The sequence below is a fragment of the Trichomycterus rosablanca genome, chromosome 26 (assembly GCF_030014385.1).
Source record: "Trichomycterus rosablanca isolate fTriRos1 chromosome 26, fTriRos1.hap1, whole genome shotgun sequence".
Classification (NCBI taxonomy): Eukaryota; Metazoa; Chordata; class Actinopteri; order Siluriformes; family Trichomycteridae; genus Trichomycterus; species Trichomycterus rosablanca.
The window spans coordinates 4,320,065-4,337,504 of NC_086013.1; the positions used below are offsets into that span (position 1 = coordinate 4,320,065).

Genomic DNA, 17,440 nt, shown 5'->3' on the forward strand with positions numbered 1-17,440 from the left:
GGTAAGGAAGCAGACTTTATCAATCATTTTATGGAAATAAGTTTGATAGTTCGACCACATATTTACTTTCACTTTGACCAAGTGTTTGATCCCACAGATGTGCCAAAAGTATATTAATAATTACCATAAAAAATGTAAACTAATTAACAAAATACAGTTTTAGTACAGTTAATAGTTTGAAATATTGACTTTTTTATATGTCATATGTTGATTTACTACAAATCAGGCAGATACCCGACACCTCGAATCTGAATCGGAGTCGACTCCGAGCTTCGCTACAGACAACCAACAGCGCTGTTGGCGGTGTTCTAATTCGTTCTCCTAATTATTACGCTAGTGTACGGTCTAAAAGGCAACCTCAACTTGCGAATGGGCACGCCCATCTCCTGCACTAATACTAAACTAGCCAATGAGAACAAAGACTTTTGTGATTGACAGCTTGTTCAGCCAATCATTACGTGCTTAAAATAACGCGGGTTAACACTCTCACGGAAGTAGCGTAAGTTGGTAAGCTTCGGTCATCCTCCATCTTGTAGACACCGCAGCTACAGAGGCTTGCAGTAAATAAAACAAACTTATAAGGTATGCGAATAGGCTTTCATTTGCTAAAATGTTGTGTTAGCTTCGGGTTAATTACTTCACAATTATTTTGCATATCGCAACAACCGCGGGAATTTGCTCAGCGGTGGTTTTAGCTGACTTGCTTAACGTTGGTTAGGTAAACTATGCTAAGCTAGGCTAGGCTAGGCTAAACTAACCTGTTTATTTTTAAATATTAAACAATACAACGCAAAGCTCAATTTGCGCACATTTTTGGGTCTTATAGTTAACCAGCTTCGACAAAATTGTAATTAGGCACTCTTTTGTTGCACTACATGTGCAAAAACATTGCCATTTAGGGTTTGTTTGGCTGACAACCGAGCGTCCCATCGAGGCGGGCCACATAACAACAGGCTTCATGCTCCCTACACATGCGCCCTACATTTAGTGCAATTTAATGGCATTAGCACACTTTATAGTGCACTAAGATTGAATTCAGAGCTATTTGTTGGCTTATCAATGTTTACACTTGCATTCAGCTGCAGCTTGAAACGAGGGTTTGGGAACCTGACTGACCTTCATCCGAGGAGGATCACAATTTAGAGTAAAATTTACAATTAATTGTTTTCTTAATTACTACAGCTAAACATATCAAAGTCATAGACCCTCTGACTTCACAGTTTTGTTTTTTTAGCTTTACATCGACTCTACGATTACATTTGTGTCGTTTGTTTGTTTATTAGGATTGTAACGTCATGTTCTACACTTACATTCATGACAGGAACGGTAGTTACTCATTACACAAGGTTCATCAGTTCACAAGGTTATCAAACACAGTCTTGGACAATTTATTGTCTTCTAATTCACCTCACTTGCACGTCTTTGGACTGTGGGAGGAAACCGGAGCACCCGGAGGAAACCCTCGCGGACACGGGGAGAACATGCAAAGTCCACACAGAAAGGACCCGGACCGTCCCACCTGGGGATCGAACCCAGGACCTTCTTGCTGTGAGGCGACAGTGCTACCCACTTGTGTTATTTAGCAAATGTGTTTATCCATTTATGTAATTGTGACCAAGTACGATCGTGTAGTTGAACCCTAAGGGCCTTGTTCAAGGGCCCAACACAGACACTCAAGGGTGCACTGTATTTAAATTTGTATGAGTGTACTTAAGCATTTTTTTATCCAACAGTGATGATCAAATACATCGATTTCTTTTTCTGTTATTAAGTAATTGATTACTTTTTAACATTCTCATTTGGATCTAATATGTAAGTGGGCATTTTCAGCAGATTGCAGAGTTTAGTGTACATGTAAGAAGATGTAATAAGAATTGCGAACATAATTTGCATCTCTCTGAGCTTGTTTTATTTTTTATTAACAGGGTGAGCAGAGGACACAATGAGCACCCTGAATGTAAAAAAGCTCAAAGTCAACGAGCTAAAAGAGGAGCTACAGCGGCGTGGCCTGGACACTCGCGGTCTGAAGGCCGACCTGGTGGACAGGTTGCAGGCGGCACTGGACGCAGAGGCCGCCGGAGAAGCCACGCAAGAGCCGGACGCCGGGGAAGAAGATGAATACAGTGAAGAAGGTAACAACACGTTTAATAGCATACTTCTGTACTTTATGCACCTATGACTGAGTGATGACAGTCCATAATAATCAGTATGTCTGACTCCAGAATCCGCTCTAGAGGCACCTGGTAACGGGGAAGCCGACATACCTCAGAGTGACGATGGAAACGGCGAAACCCAAGAGCAAGACGATAACGAGAACCTCGACAGTGCTCCTGATTCTGGTTTTGAAATGACCGACGTTGCTCCAGATGAACAGGGCGATGAGAATCAGGAAGAAAACTGGGCCGGGGATGAGCCAGCTCAGGATCCTGAGGTGAAGCTGGAGTGTGAGGAGCCTGCAGCGGAGCAAGAGGATCAGTCACAGGAGCAAGAGTCTCAGGAGCAGGAGGCTAGTGAACCAGGTGAGTCTGATCTTGCATCATATATAACAGCATCACATATCTATAGTCCAGATTACCTGATTTAATGGTAGGGCTGTTGACACACAGACACACAGCACCTTAATAAAGCCTGTCGAATATACAAAATATATTTATAAGCATTATTGTTTAATATGTTGTATTAATGAACGCTGTACAATCTCACCAGCTCCCTGCAAAGTAAAAGAAGAGCCAAAGAAAGAGGAAGACGTGCCCGAAAACTCAGAAGCAGCAAATCAGCATGCACCTTTGGAAGGAGACCAAACACATCAAGTAAAGACAGAAGAGGAGCGATACAGTCGGAAAAGACCCCACGATGATGGCAGAGGATATGGCTACTATGAGCATCGTGAAGACCGAAGGTAAATCCTCTGTTTGCCTTTGTTTTAAAATATTATATTAATTTGGTTTTCGTCCACCTTGGCAGACACGTACCTTTCGTTTGGTTCACAGGGGGCGATCGCCTCAACCTCCAGCTGAGGAAGACGAGGAGGACTTTGATGACACGCTCGTGGCCATTGACACTTGTAAGTACAATGCTATAAACACATATGTGTTATATGTATATATTCTACACTCACTGTCCATTTTATCAGCTCCACTTACCATATAGAAGCACTTTGTAGTTCTACAATTACTGACTGTAGTCCATCTGTTTCTCTGTATGCTTAGTTAACCTGCTTTCACCCTGCTCTTCAATGGTTAGGACCCCCACAGGACCACTACAGAGCAGGTATTATTTGGGTGGTGGATCATTCTCAGCACTGCAGTGACACTGACATGGTGGTGGTGTGTTAGTGTGTGTTGTGCTGGTATGAGTGGATCAGACACAGCAGCGCTGCTGGAGATTTTAAATACCGTGTGCACTCTATTAGACACTCCTACCTAGTCGGTCCACCTTGTAGATGTAAAGTCAGAGACGATCGCTCATCTATTGCTGCTGTTTGAGTCGGTCATCTTCTAGACCTTCATCAGTGGTCACAGGACGCTGCCCACAGGGCACTGTTAGCTGGATGTTTTTGGTTGCTGGACTATTCTCAGTCCAGCAGTGACAGTGAGGTGTTTAAAAACTCCAGCAGCATTGCCGTGTCCACCACCCAAATAACACCTGCTCTGTGGTGGTTCTGACCATTGAAGAACAGCATGAAAGAGGTGTAACAAAGCATGCATGGACTACAGTCAGTAATTGTAGAACTACAAAGTGCTCCTATATGGTAAGTGGAGCTGATAAAATGGACCGTGAGTGTAGAAACAAGGAGGAGGTTTTAATGTTATGGCTAAGCAGTGTACATGTGACTGATATCACTGACTGTGTATTGATCTTTTCTCATTTTTTTTTTTTTTTGCAGATAATTGTGACTTGCATTTTAAGGTGGCTCGTGACCGCTACAATGGCTATCCACTTACCATCGAAGGATTCGCCTACTTGTGGGCAGGCGCCCGAGCTTCCTATGGTGTTACCAAAGGACGTGTTTGCTACGAAATGAGGGTAATATTCTAGAAACAGCTGTTGAACCTGATGTTGAAAATGATGTTTTCTGATGTTTTCTTTAATGGCCCTTAATATAAATGTGGTTACTGATCAGTGAAGGATTACGTGACATGCCTTTATTTGTTTATTTTTTTAGATCAATGAGGAGATCTCAGTAAAGCACCTTCCCACATCCGAGCCTGATCCACACGTGGTGAGAATTGGATGGTCCCTGGACTCCTGTAATACCCAACTTGGTAAGTAGAAAAGGAAACTCTGTTGTAATTGTTATCAATAGTTATCTGTTAACTTTTGAACAGTAAGTGCTGTTTCAAGCCTCACTATCACCAATTTGCCACTGTTGGGCCCTTAAGCAAGGCCCTTTAACCTTTAATTACTCAAATTGTATTCGGTGATGATTGTAATTCGCCTTGGATAAAAGCCTCTGCAAAGTGCCACAAATTTAAATGTAGATTTATTGTTGTTATTGTTGTTTTATTGGTCCCCAACCAACGGGTCACTTATTACCGGGCTGCACAGAAAGAATAATTAGAGATCGCTACTTCAATGACAACACACTGGTGTTTATCGTCTTATATCACCCTCAGGTGGAAGCAAAGTCTCATTGCAGCGAAAAAAGCTCATTTGTGAGCATTAGAGTTATTCTATTTTAAATCCTCCCGCCCCCCCCGCAGATCTGTGAAAATATATCTTGTATGAAACCGGTCCGTGGTGCAAAAAAAGGTTGGGGATCGCTGTATAATACTGCATATGAACAATTCCATTCAACTGAATACATACAGCGGCTTATTATGCTACCACGTCACTGCGGAGATTCAGGTTCAGATCACAGCACGTGCTATCGTCCAGCTGGGCGACTGCACAGACTCGATTGGGTTTTTCTTGCCCTGCATCCAGTGTTTCCTGGGGAAGCCAGGCTTGTTGTGACGTTTATATTTTTATCCAAGTGCACCTCCAAATGGCCGCCCCTCTTTCGGTCATTAAACAATCAAGTCTGTGCAAACACCTGACCAGCCGACAGCACTGCTGAGATTCACTGGGGCGGCACGATGGCTCAGTGGGTAGCACTGTAGCCTCACAGCAAGGAGGTCCTGGGTTTAATCCCCAGGTGGGGCGGTCCGGGTCCTTTCTGTGTGGACTGTGCATGTTCTCCCCGTGTCCGTGTGGGTTTCCTCCGGGGTCTCCAGTTTCTTCCCACAGTCCAAAGACGTGCCGTCAGATGAACTGGAGATACAAAATTGTCCATGACTGTGTTTAACATTAAACTTGTGAACTGATGGATCTTGATGGAACGTTAAAATCCCAATAAATAAACAAACAAAACAAACTGAGATTCACTCAGAACTCCAGATCTGGATCTTAGTTGTAGTGGGCTTGTGTACACTTTCTAAAATATTAAATGACTTTTAAATGGAAGTCATATTTGCACTGTTTAGCTGCTTATTGTTTATCAATATTAATGTTTTTTTTAATAGGAGAGGAACCCTTCTCTTATGGCTACGGTGGAACTGGCAAGAAATCCTGTAACTGTAAATTTGATGACTATGGGGAGAAGTTTGGTGAAAATGATGTCATCGGCTGCTACATCGTGAGTGCATTTTTGACAATTAAGCGACGTTTTATTTAGAAACGCTGAGAAGCTGCTTATTTCTTACCTCACGAATCTCACACCTTCTCCTTCAGGACTTCGAAAGCCAAGAGCAAGTGGAAATGGCATTCACTAAAAATGGCAAGTGGCTGGGTGTCTGCTACAGCATCCCCCGATGCGACCTGGCCGGCCGCGCTCTCTTCCCGCACGTCCTGGTGAAGAACTGCTCCGTGGAGTTCAACTTCGGCCAGCGTGACGAGCCGCTCTTCCCCCAGCCTCCGGGTTATACGTTTCTACAGGACCTGCCGCTGCAGGACCGAACCAGAGGAACAGTCGGGCCAGCCAACAAGGCTGAGTGTGAGGTATACGCAGATGTAGTAAAGCACCATTTACCCCCAAATGTGTTTATATATATATATATATATATATATATATATATATATACACTGATCAGCCATAACATTAAAACCACCTCCTTGTTTCTACACTCACTGTCCATTTTATCAGCTTTACTTACCATATAGAAGCACTTTGTAGTTCTACAATTACTGACTGTAGTCCATCTGTTTCTCTACATACCTTGTTAGCCCCCTTTCATGCTGTTTTTCAATGGTCAGGACCACCACAGAGCAGGTATTATTTAGGTGGTGGATCATTCTCAGCACTGCAGTGACACTGACATGGTGGTGGTGTGTTAGTGTGTGTTGTGCTGGTATGAGTGGATCAGACACAGCGGCACTGATGGAGTTTTTAAACACCTCACTGTCACTGCTGGACTGAGAATAGCCCACCAACCAAAAATATCCAGCCAACAGCGCCCTGTGGGCAGCGTCCTGTGACCACTGATGTCAGTCTAGAAGATGACCGACTCAAACAGCAGCAATAGATGAGCGATCGTCTCTGACTTTACATCTACAAGGTGGACCGACTAGGTAAAAGTGTCTAATAGAGTGGACAGTGAGTGGGGAAAAAACTCCAGCAGCGCTGCTGTGTCTGATCCACTCATACCAGCACAACACACACTAACACACCACCACCATGTCAGTGTCACTGTAGTGGTCCTGTGAGGGTCCTGACCGTTGAAGAACAGGGTGAAAGGGGGCTAAAAAAGTATGTAGAGAAACAGATGGCCTACAGTCAGTAATTGTAGAACTACAAAGAGCTCATCAGGATGACTTTTTACCATTATTAACAGATCCTTATGATGGTCGGCCTGCCTGGTGCTGGAAAGACCACCTGGGCCAACAAGCACTATCAACAGCACCCAGAAAAGAAGTTCAATATCCTGGGTACCAATGCCATCATAGAGAAGATGAAGGTAAGTACAGACCGCTGTTCAATATCACTAGGGCCCTACTACACTCACGGGAAAGTGTGCTCTGTGTTTTGACACCCCCACTCTGCGTCCACAGAATTGGTTGGGTTAGCCAAGTTTTTAGCTGCTTTAAACTTTGACATCTTGGATATTTTGAATAACCGATTGCTAACTGAATTGCTGTAGGATTGCTCGGACAGCCTCATTATGCTGATTAACCATTAAACGTGAATTGGAAAAATGTGAAATCACTACTGTTTCTGTTTGCAGGTGATGGGACTCCGTAGGCAGAGGAACTACGCCGGCCGTTGGGACGTTCTCATCTCGCAGGCCACTCAGTGCCTCAATCGCCTCATCCAGATCGCCGCCCGCAAGAAGCGTAACTACATCCTAGACCAGGTACTGTCATTTCCCCCTCTGTCGGTGCTACTAGTCCACCCATTTTCTCCTTTTGAAACATTTCCGACCCCTGTAAAAAAGCAGCCTATTGCTGCTCCCTGATGCTGATGTTCGTTAACACACTTCTGCTCTTTCTGTAGCCCATAAGCATCGGTTAGCGGCTTGTGCTTCTGAAGACGCCACTTTATGTTGCCCTTCATTATCTTGTATAGAATTCTGTTTTGTACTGATCTTTCATTAACAGGAAAGATATTTAGTCGTTCATTAATGACCCTAAACATGCTTGTTTTCCTTTTATACTGTATGTGTTGTTAAATAGCTTGTACATTGTACAAATAGTCCATGTCAATAGTAAGATGTTGAAAAACAAGTAATCACAGCCTGGTGAGTAAGAAAACACCTTCTGTTGCTATGGTAATGCTAAAAACACAACATCGCTTTGATGTTTACTGATAGATATACTTGGAACTGTTAATTGTTGTATTAATAATGATGCGCACGGTAAGTAGAATTAACCCGCTTTGAAGTTTTCAGGCCAGTTCTCGACGAGTCAGAATAAGGTAGGTAGGGTCAAACGGACGCACCTCGGGTTCATTAGGGAAACCGTGAGTACTGGCAGGTAGGTCGTGAATGTTTGTCTGTAGTGGGCATAGCTGGCCATTCGACGAGCTGGTAAGTATCGGTAAGTAAGGGGACCTAGGAGAGTGTAGACTAGACCAGGGTGGCTCGCAGCCAGAAAAATAGTAATAATAATTAGAAATAAACGAATATGAATGAACTTGCACGTGTTCGCCCCCTTGTGGAGGCTTTAAGTTACATCTTGTAAACTACGACGGGACCAGATTTTGTGTTTCGTTTTGATGCATTGTTTGTGTTGCCTGGGTCCAGGTAAAAACAATTTGGACAGACTGTGGGTCGCTTCAAAAGAGAAAAACCTGCATGCTGCGGTTATGATTTAATAGTTAATTAGGGTGAGTAGGTAGGCGGTCGGACTGTCATGGTAACTAGTACTGACACTATTCATTATTTAATAGTGGGGTTTTTTTCAGTTGTTAATAATTCAAACTGTACTTAGTGCTTTAAAATTGGTTTAATGTGGTAAATTCAATATTGTTGAAGACCATACACCCCAAAACGGCAAACCTCTTTACATGTCAGTTGATGTGGCTGAAATACTATCTACGATTCAAACATCTGAATCACGATCGTCAAACAACGCTCATACCCAGGTCTTTGAAAGACATTTTGTTTGAGATAGAGGTACAATGATACAAATACTAAGTAATTAAAAAAAACTACTAAAGACCAATGGAAAATAATGTCTCTTAGAGAAACACCACTGACTTATTTGCTAGGAGTGAAAACTCAACCTGTTCTGCCATGAATGTGATCTTTCATTTAACATGGCATTTATGTAATTAAATCAATAAACAAATAAAATGTCTATGATTCGTTTTCGAGCTAGTTCGTTAGGTATGCAAGTCAGAATAATCCACTGTGGTGACCCTGACAGTTAGATAGATAGATAGATAGATAGATAGATAGATAGATAGATAGATAGATAGATAGATAGATAGATAGATAGATAGATAGAGATGTAACGATTCACCACAAGACAGGTAATAACTGATTCAAAAATTCCACAATTTAAATCGATTCGACATGCATAATGAATTGATATTCACTTTAAACAGCAGAGGGCACTGGCGCTATACACCTCGCCTGGTTGACGTCACTGGCACTATACGTCTGGTTGCCAAATTCGGGTTTGTTTGTTTTTTTGCTAAATTGGGCTTAATTTAAAAAGGACATTCATTATTTAGATTAAATAAAAGATAAGCACAAATACAGTATTATTTTTTATTTATTTTTTTTAAGAGAAATAATAAAAGGAAAATATCGTATCGTGAACCCAGTATCGTGAATCGCATCGTGGGTAGAGTGTAGGTAGAGAGTTACATCCATAGAAATTAATAATAATTATAATAATAAAGAATTCCCATACCTAAAGTCGAACCCAGGCAGCCTGGGTGAAAACCAGAAATCCTGACTGCTAGATCATGTGGGGAAACTCAGCATCAGCTGATAAAGAAAATCCTTTCAGACATAGTGTATAGCATTGAAGATAATAAGTTACGCTGGCTGCAAATTTACGTTATTGGGAAATCAAAGTGCTACCAGCAGCCCAGTAAGGAGCTGCAATAGGCACCATTTGTTAGGCAGTGTTTTATTTGATGATGTACTGCTAAGCTAAGTTTAACTCCATCAGACGTATTGTAGGTGAGATTGTTGTGTTAAGTTGTGTGTATTGAGCTTTTCATTTATAAAAGTTAGACCCTGGTAAACTGATACGTAAAGCAGGTATGTGTAAATGTTGCAAAGGTAACCTGTTATTTATAGTTAGTTATAGAGGTTTGGATGTAAGGGGCAAGTAGGAATGGAATTTTATAATTACGTTGGAATAGATTTCTGGTCAAGTTGATACCGAATTAAGAAGGTTGAACTTTGCACACCGTAAAATATAGACTAGAATCTGTAGGAAAAAAAGCTTGGTCCTCTTTTTATCTAAATAAAACCCAAAAGTACTCCTGTGGTGAAATGGTTCCTGTCTTTTCTAAGGTAAGTGAATTGGGGGGTTTGTGAGAGAGAGCCATTAGTCATTCCTGGTAGTAAATCTAGCCATAAAAAAATCTCTCACTTTCATCATTGCAGGATCCCCAAACCCCTCCTTCGGAACCCGAAGCCGTAACAAAAAGCAAACAAGTGAACAATAATGAAAAAGCTTCTACTTCTTTCTTGTCACCATTGCTAGACAAATGTATATGGATCAGCCCAGAGACGAAAAATGCGTCCTTTTGAAGGGTTTCAACGCAAGGCTATTGTAATTTGTCCCACGGATGAGGATTTAAAAGAGCGAACGTTAAAGCGAACTGATGAGGAAGGGAAGGATGTGCCTGATCATGCTGTTTTAGAAATGAAAGGTAGGAATGCCATGGATTAACCAAACAACAATGCTTCCAACTACACACCCAGATCTGCTTTTGCTGTTTTTTTTTTTTTTTTTTTTTTTTTTTTTTTTATATATATATATATGTACTTTTTTTATTTGGTTTAATTTTTCCCCTATAATTGGAAGACCCTGTTTTTTTCTGTTTTGCCAGACAAAAGAGCTCGTCCTCTTGTTCTTGTCTTTAATTGTGATTTTTTTTCTGTCCTTTAACCCCGTTTCCTGTGACATTTCATTTCAAATTTACTCTACTTTTAAAACGTACTTTGACGTCGTCAGCGTACACTGCACAGACACTCCGATGAGCACAGAGATACACTATTGCCAAAAGTATTCGCTCGTCTGCCTTCACACGCGTATGAACTTGAGTGACATCCCATAATATTAATCCACAGGGTTTGATATGATGGCGGCCCACCCTTTGCAGCTATAACAGCTTCAACTCTTCTGGGAAGGCTTTCCACAAGGTTCAGGAGTGTGTTTATGGGAATTTTTGACCATTCTTCCAGGAGCGCATTTGTGAGGTCAGACGCCGATGTTGGACGAGAAGGCCTGGCTCGCAGTCTCCGCTCTAATTCATCCCAAAGGTGTTCTATCAGGTTGAGGTGCAGGCCAGTCAAGTTCTTCCACACCAAACTCACTCATCCACGTCTTTATGGACCTTGCTTTGTGCACTGGTGCGCAGTCATGTTGGAACAGAAAGGGGCCATCCCCAAACTCTTCCCACAAAGTTGGGAGCATGAAATTGTCCAAAATCTCTTGGTATGCTGAAGCATTACGAGTTCCTTTCACTGGAACTGAGGGGCCGAGCCCAACTCCTGAGAAACGACCTCACACCATAATCCCCCCTCCACCAAACTTTACACTCGGCACAATGCAGTCAGACGAGTACCGTTCTCCTGGCAAGCGCCAAACCCAGACTCGTCCATCAGATCGCCAGACGGAGAAGCATGATTCGTCACTCCAGAGAACACATCTCCACCGCTCTAGAGTCCAGTGGCGGCGTACTTTACACCTCTGCATCCGGTGATGTAAGGCTTGGATGCAGCTGCTCGGCCATGGAAACCCATTCCATGAAGCTCTCTACGCTCTGTTCTTGAGCTCATCTGAAGGCCACATGAAGTTTGGAGGTCTGTAGCAATTGACCTCTGCGCACTATGCGCCTCAGCATCCGCTGACCCCGCTCTGTCATTTTACGTGGCTAACACTTCGTGGTTGAGTTGCTGTCGTTCCTAATCACTTCCACTTTGTTCTAATACCAGTGACAGTCGACTGTGGAATATTTAGTAGTGAGGAAATTTCACGACTGGACTTGTTGCACAGGTGGCATCCTATTACGGTACCACGCTGGAATTCACTGAGCTCCTGAGAGCGACCCATTCTTTCGTTCTAATGTTCGTAGAAGCAGTCTGCATGCCTAGGTGCTTGGTTTTATACACCTATGGCCATGGAAGTGATCGGAACACCTGAATTCAATGATTTGGATGGGTGAGTGAATACTTTTGGCAATATAGTGTACATTGGGAACTTTTAAATTTAACACCAGTGTAAAATAAATTATTTGAAAGGAACTCTGGCAACTGTCCCTTTTATTTATTTTTTTATTTACATGCCTACACCTAGTCTGGTACAAATTTTCCCTTAATCACTTATATAGCAATATTTGTCCACTATCCTACCATACCCACTACTCTCTTCCCACTTCTTCTCCCCTTGTTCTTATTTATTTTGGCCATTATTTTGAATAAATCTAACGTCCAATTCTCTTTGTCTTCTCTGAAACATCCCTTCTCACCCTCACTGCGTGCCCTCTGCCTCCCTCAGCCAACTTTGCGCTGCCCGAACCCGGGGAGTTCCTGGACGACGTGACCTTCGTCGAGCTGCAACGCGACGAAACCGACGCGCTGATCAAGCAGTACAACGAGGAGGGCAAAAAGGCCGGCCCGCCGCCCGACAAACGCTTCGATAACCGCCCGGGAGGCTTCCGTGGACGCGGGTCTCAGCATCAGAGCCCCCCGCAGGGCGGACGAGGCTCGTACCAGAACCGCGGCTCTGGCGGTGGCGGTGGCGGTGGCGGATTCCGCGGAGGTAATGAACTTGTGATGGTCTGTGTCTGAACTGACGTAGTGAAACAGTGAAAATTGTCGACGTTATAAAAACATAATTTATATATAATTTAAAAAACAAATCTGGTCATAACCTCAGATTTAAATCTATATTCATAAATAGCACAGTCTGGTCTAACATTACATTTTAATTATATTCTCCTTTCACATTATTATATGCTCAACAGTGGCCAATCCTGTCAAATTACATTTATAAACACGTTCTTCTGTGTTTTAATCCAGGTTTCAACCGCGGCGGCTACAACCAGAACCGCTGGGGGAACAACTACAGAGATTCAGGCAACCGGGGAGGCTACAACCGTACCCAGCAATCAGGGGGAAGCTTCAACCACAGTCGCCAGGGCTCCTACAACAAAGGAGGCAGCGGAGCAGGCAGTAGCTACAATCAGTCCCAGGTATTCCTTTGCCCTAGTGGTGCACGGTTTCTCAATTTCAGGTTCCAGTTTGTTGTTGGCTACATAAACAGATATACACGACATCGAAGCAGTGTAACCAAGGGACATGGCTCATTTATTTGTGATGAAAATATATATCACAAAGAATCAAGTAACTATAGTGTACATGTATATTAAAGGGAATAGAAGGTAATGGGTGGTAAATGAATGTCATTGTGGTTTTAAATGGAAAAATAAAACCAAATAAACCAAATTGACACAGAAAAAAAACAGGAGTGTGTGGAATATTAACACGTGTGATTGATACATTATGGCAGGCAAATGATATGTTGCTGACAAGCTGTGGGAAGCAAATAAGGGTCAGATGATTAACAGGAAGGTACGACAGGATAGTATACAATAAGGTCCAAGCGCCTGAGGGGTGGTGGATCACCCGACAACATAGCATGGCCCTCAGTATGCCATATAGAATAGAATAGAACGCCTTTATGTGTCATGTATGCATATACAGACGTACAGTACAATGAAATTCTTTCTTCGCATATACCAGCTTGCTTGGAGGTTGGGGTCAGAGCACAGGGTCAGCCATTGTACAGCGCCCCTGGAGCAGACAGGGTTAAGGACCCAAAGCTCTACCCACTAGGCTACCACTGTCCCAGATATGGCTCTCTGTGAGACTCTACCCCTGTCTCAGGGGAACGAGTGATAGTCAGGGCAAGAAGTGAAGAGGACGAGTTACAAATCGGGGAATTAAGCACTTGCCCACTGACAATCTTAATAATATTAAGAGAAAAGGCTACAAGTAAGGATCCAGGAGTCTAAAGAATCGGAGGAGATTCTGTATTCAGATGTGTCATGTGACTTCACAATAATGCAGCATTACAAAGTTAATGTCTAAAAACGACACACTGTTTTCCATAACGATATTCATGAGGGCAGCACAGTGTCTAATGCCTAGTTCACACTACACGATTTTTGCCCTGATTTTCGCTCGGCGACTGGTTTTCCCGATTTTCCGGGTCGGGAGCAACTCGGCGTTCGCTCGGCGATCAAAACTCGGCTCTCAGTCGCTAAGTGTGAACTATCCAACAACTCGACCCGACCGGCTCGCCCACCGGATCGAGTTTTCTAGCACGTCAGATATCTGATCTCGGATGGGCAACTGGGAATGAGTGACATGTCGAACAGCCAATGAGAACGCAGGATACAGCGTGAAGGGAAATGCAGAAGAGGATATAGTTTATATCAGGATACACCGGCACACACACGTAGTATTTCTGATTTGATCGTCCTCTACAAAACATAACACCCACACTGCATTACAAAATTATTAATTAACCTCCAACTTACTACAGAACAAGCCACATACTGTTCGTGTTGCCAAATCCACTCAGATTCATTTATTTTTCCTCCTTGATTTCATCACGTCAGCGCACAAACTTTGATCTCTCGCTATTTGTTGACGTGCATTTTTGGACGTGGTGTCATTAAAACCCTCGTCACTTCTGACGTGTGTTTTTGTAAAGAAGAAAAAAAAGGAGACCAGAGAAGCTCGCCTGCGATTCCAGTTGGTGATGGATCGTGTAGTGTGAAACCCCCTATCGCCGATCAGTCGTGTAGTGTGAAATATACACCGACTGAAAGACTTGGAAAGTCGTGTAGTGTGAACTTGGCATAAGTGGCTATCACTGTCGCCTCATAGCAAGAAGGTCCTGGGTTCAGTCCCCAGGTGGGGTGGTCCGGGTCCTTTCTGTGTGACATACTTTTGTACTCATGTAGTAAATACTGCTCAGCTTTACCGGTGTGCACTTGCCGCAACCAGCACGCCCTTTTGGCCTATGTAGGTTTTCCTTTATAAATGACGAGCAGTCTTCACCGCTTTTGATTTGTATCAGTCAGTCGCTTCAGTCAAACTCAGTTCATATAGTAACGCCACATACCTTCTCGTTTTTGTAGCCTCAGAACTACGGTCAAGGTTATAACCAAGGCTACAACCAAGGCAGCTACAGCCAGGGATACAACTACGGAAACTACGGCCAGTATCCAAGCTACAACCAGCCCTACAGTCAGGCACCTGCTGCCACGGCCCAGGGATACAATCACCATCAGCAGCAGCAGCAGCAGCAACATCAGCAGCAGCAGCCGGCACCACCGGCCCAGCAGCAGCAGCAGCAGCAGCAGCAGCAGAGCTATAACCAGCAGTACCAGCAGGTCAGTGATGAGTAGTTATATACAGGTATATACACACACACTGATCAGCCATAACATTAAAACCACCTCCTTGTTTCTACACTCACTGTCCATTTTATCAGCTCCATCTACCATACCTGACTGTAGTCCATCTGTTTCTCTGCGTGCTTTGTTAGCCCCCTTTCACTCTGTTCTTCAACGGTCAGGACCACCACAGAGCAGGTATTATTTAGGTGGTGGATCATTCTCAGCCCTGCAGTGACACTGACATGGTGGTGGTGTGTTAGTGTGTGTTGTGCTGGTATGAGTGGATCAGACACAGCAGCGCTGCTGGAGTTTTTAAATACCGTGTCCACTCATTGTCCACTCTATTAGACACTCCTACCTAGTTGGTCCACCTTGTAGATGTAAAGTCAGAGACGATCGCTCATCTATTGCTGCCGTTTGAGTCGGTCATCTTCTAGACCTTCATCAGTGGTCACAGGACGCTGCCCTCGGGGCGCTGTTGACTGAATATATTTGGTTGGTGGACTATTCCCAGTCCATCAGCGCTGCTGTGTCTGATCTACTCATACCAGCACAACACACACTAACACACCACCACCATGTCAGTGTCACTGCAGTGCTGAGAATGATCCACCACCTAAATAATACCTGCTCTGTGGGGGTCCTGACCGTTGAAGAACAGCATGAAAGGGGGCTAACAAAGCATGCAGAGAAACAGATGGACTACAGTCAGTAATTGTAGAACTACAAAGTGTTTAAAAAGGAGGTGGTTTTAATGTTATGGCTGATTGGTGTATATACAACTATACAACGTTATTAAGACTGTACAAAATGAATCGTCTGTTATAACGGACTCTATTTTTTTTATGTGATTGCAGTACGCTCAGCAGTGGCAGCAGTATTACCAGAACCAGAGCCAGTGGAATCAGTACTACAACCAGTACGGCGGCTACGGAAGCTACCAGCAGGGCTCCCAAGGCGCACCGCAGCAGTAGCCACATCCAGCTCCGACGCTTCGTTATCATTCCATCATTGCCATTCTTCTTCGACCTGTTTTTAAAGTTTCTATCCCCAGCCTTACCCAGTCTTCCTTCCATCTTCCATAGACCAATCCCTCCTAATCCTGCTACGTTAGCTCTTTCTCTCTCTCTTTAAAAGATTCAGTCTCCGAGCTAACCGCGGTTTCTTTATGCCCCATTATCGTTTTTTTCTTTTCGGTGGCACTAGCTTCAGTGCTAAAGTATATTTATAAATGGAAACCCGGTCTACTTGAAAGGAGTAGCCACGTGTGTAGTTTGCTCAGGATCCTGCACGCACAGCCGTTCTGCTTGTACGCTTCATGCTCGAGTGCTTCGCAATAGGAACATTTACACATCTAATCAGTTAGCTTTTTTTAATGGAACATTTTACTCGCTTGATTTGTCTTAACCCCATTTATTACGAATAGCAGGTTCGGTAGACTCATTTACAACGATAGGCCAGAATTCATTCATAAACGCAATTTGTCTAGATCTAGTACATGTAAGTGTATTTAAAGAAGCTCAGTTTTAATTACGATTGAATGAAACCTGACTGATTATGCATACCTGTGGAGTTTAACAGCGCATCTTTTTTTATACCATCCTTTAAACGTCATTCATGTTTTCTCCCCCGTATCATTGTGGTTGTAAGTTTTTATACCTTGTATCAGGTTTGTGAAAGAGTATCTGCATGTGGATTTGTGTCAGATCAAAGCTGTTTTTGTATTTGAGATTATAATATGGAAGAAAAAAGCTGTGTTGTGTTTATTTATTCATTTTTTAAGGTTCCATTAACAGAATGCATAGACTACACCGATCAGGCATAACATTATGACCTCTTCCTTGTTTCTACACTCACTGTCCATTTTATCAGCTCCACTTACCATATAGAAGCACTTTGTCCATCTGTTTCTCTGCATGCTTTGTTAGCCCCCTTTCACCCTGTTCTTCAATGGTCAGGACCACCACAGAGCAGGTATTATTCGGGTGGTGGATCATTCTCAGCACTGCACTGACAATGACTGACATGGTGGTGGTGTGTTAGTGTGTGTTGTGCTGGTATGAGTGCTGATGGAGTTTTTAAACACTTCACTGTCACTGCTGGACCGAGAATAGTCCACCAACCAAAAACATCCAGCCAACAGCACTCCGTGGGCAGCGTTTTGTGACCACTGATGAAGGTCTTAAAGATGACCAATTCAAACAGCAGCAATAGATGAGCGATCGTCTGTGACTTTACATCTACAAGGTGGACCAAGTAGGTAGGGGTGTCTAATAGAGTGGACAATGAGTGGACACGGTATTTAAAAACTCCATCACCATGTTATTGTCACTGCACCACTGAGAATGATACACCACCTGAATA

General features: G+C 43.3%; 1 protein-coding gene across 1 annotated transcript; it reads left to right on the top strand.

Annotated features, from left to right (window-relative positions):
* Positions 1-511: 511 nt before the first annotated feature.
* hnrnpul1l (heterogeneous nuclear ribonucleoprotein U-like 1 like) lies at positions 512-16,152 on the top strand. Its single transcript, XM_062988315.1, has 16 exons — positions 512-582; positions 1,926-2,132; positions 2,223-2,519; positions 2,707-2,899; positions 2,991-3,064; positions 3,887-4,026; positions 4,166-4,265; positions 5,505-5,617; positions 5,713-5,979; positions 6,813-6,935; positions 7,203-7,331; positions 10,144-10,312; positions 12,163-12,426; positions 12,687-12,859; positions 14,816-15,070; positions 15,934-16,152. The coding sequence occupies exons 2-16, from the start codon at positions 1,943-1,945 to the stop codon at positions 16,048-16,050; spliced, it is 2,604 nt and encodes an 867-aa protein (XP_062844385.1). The 5' UTR covers positions 512-582; positions 1,926-1,942; the 3' UTR covers positions 16,051-16,152.
* Positions 16,153-17,440: the final 1,288 nt, after the last annotated feature.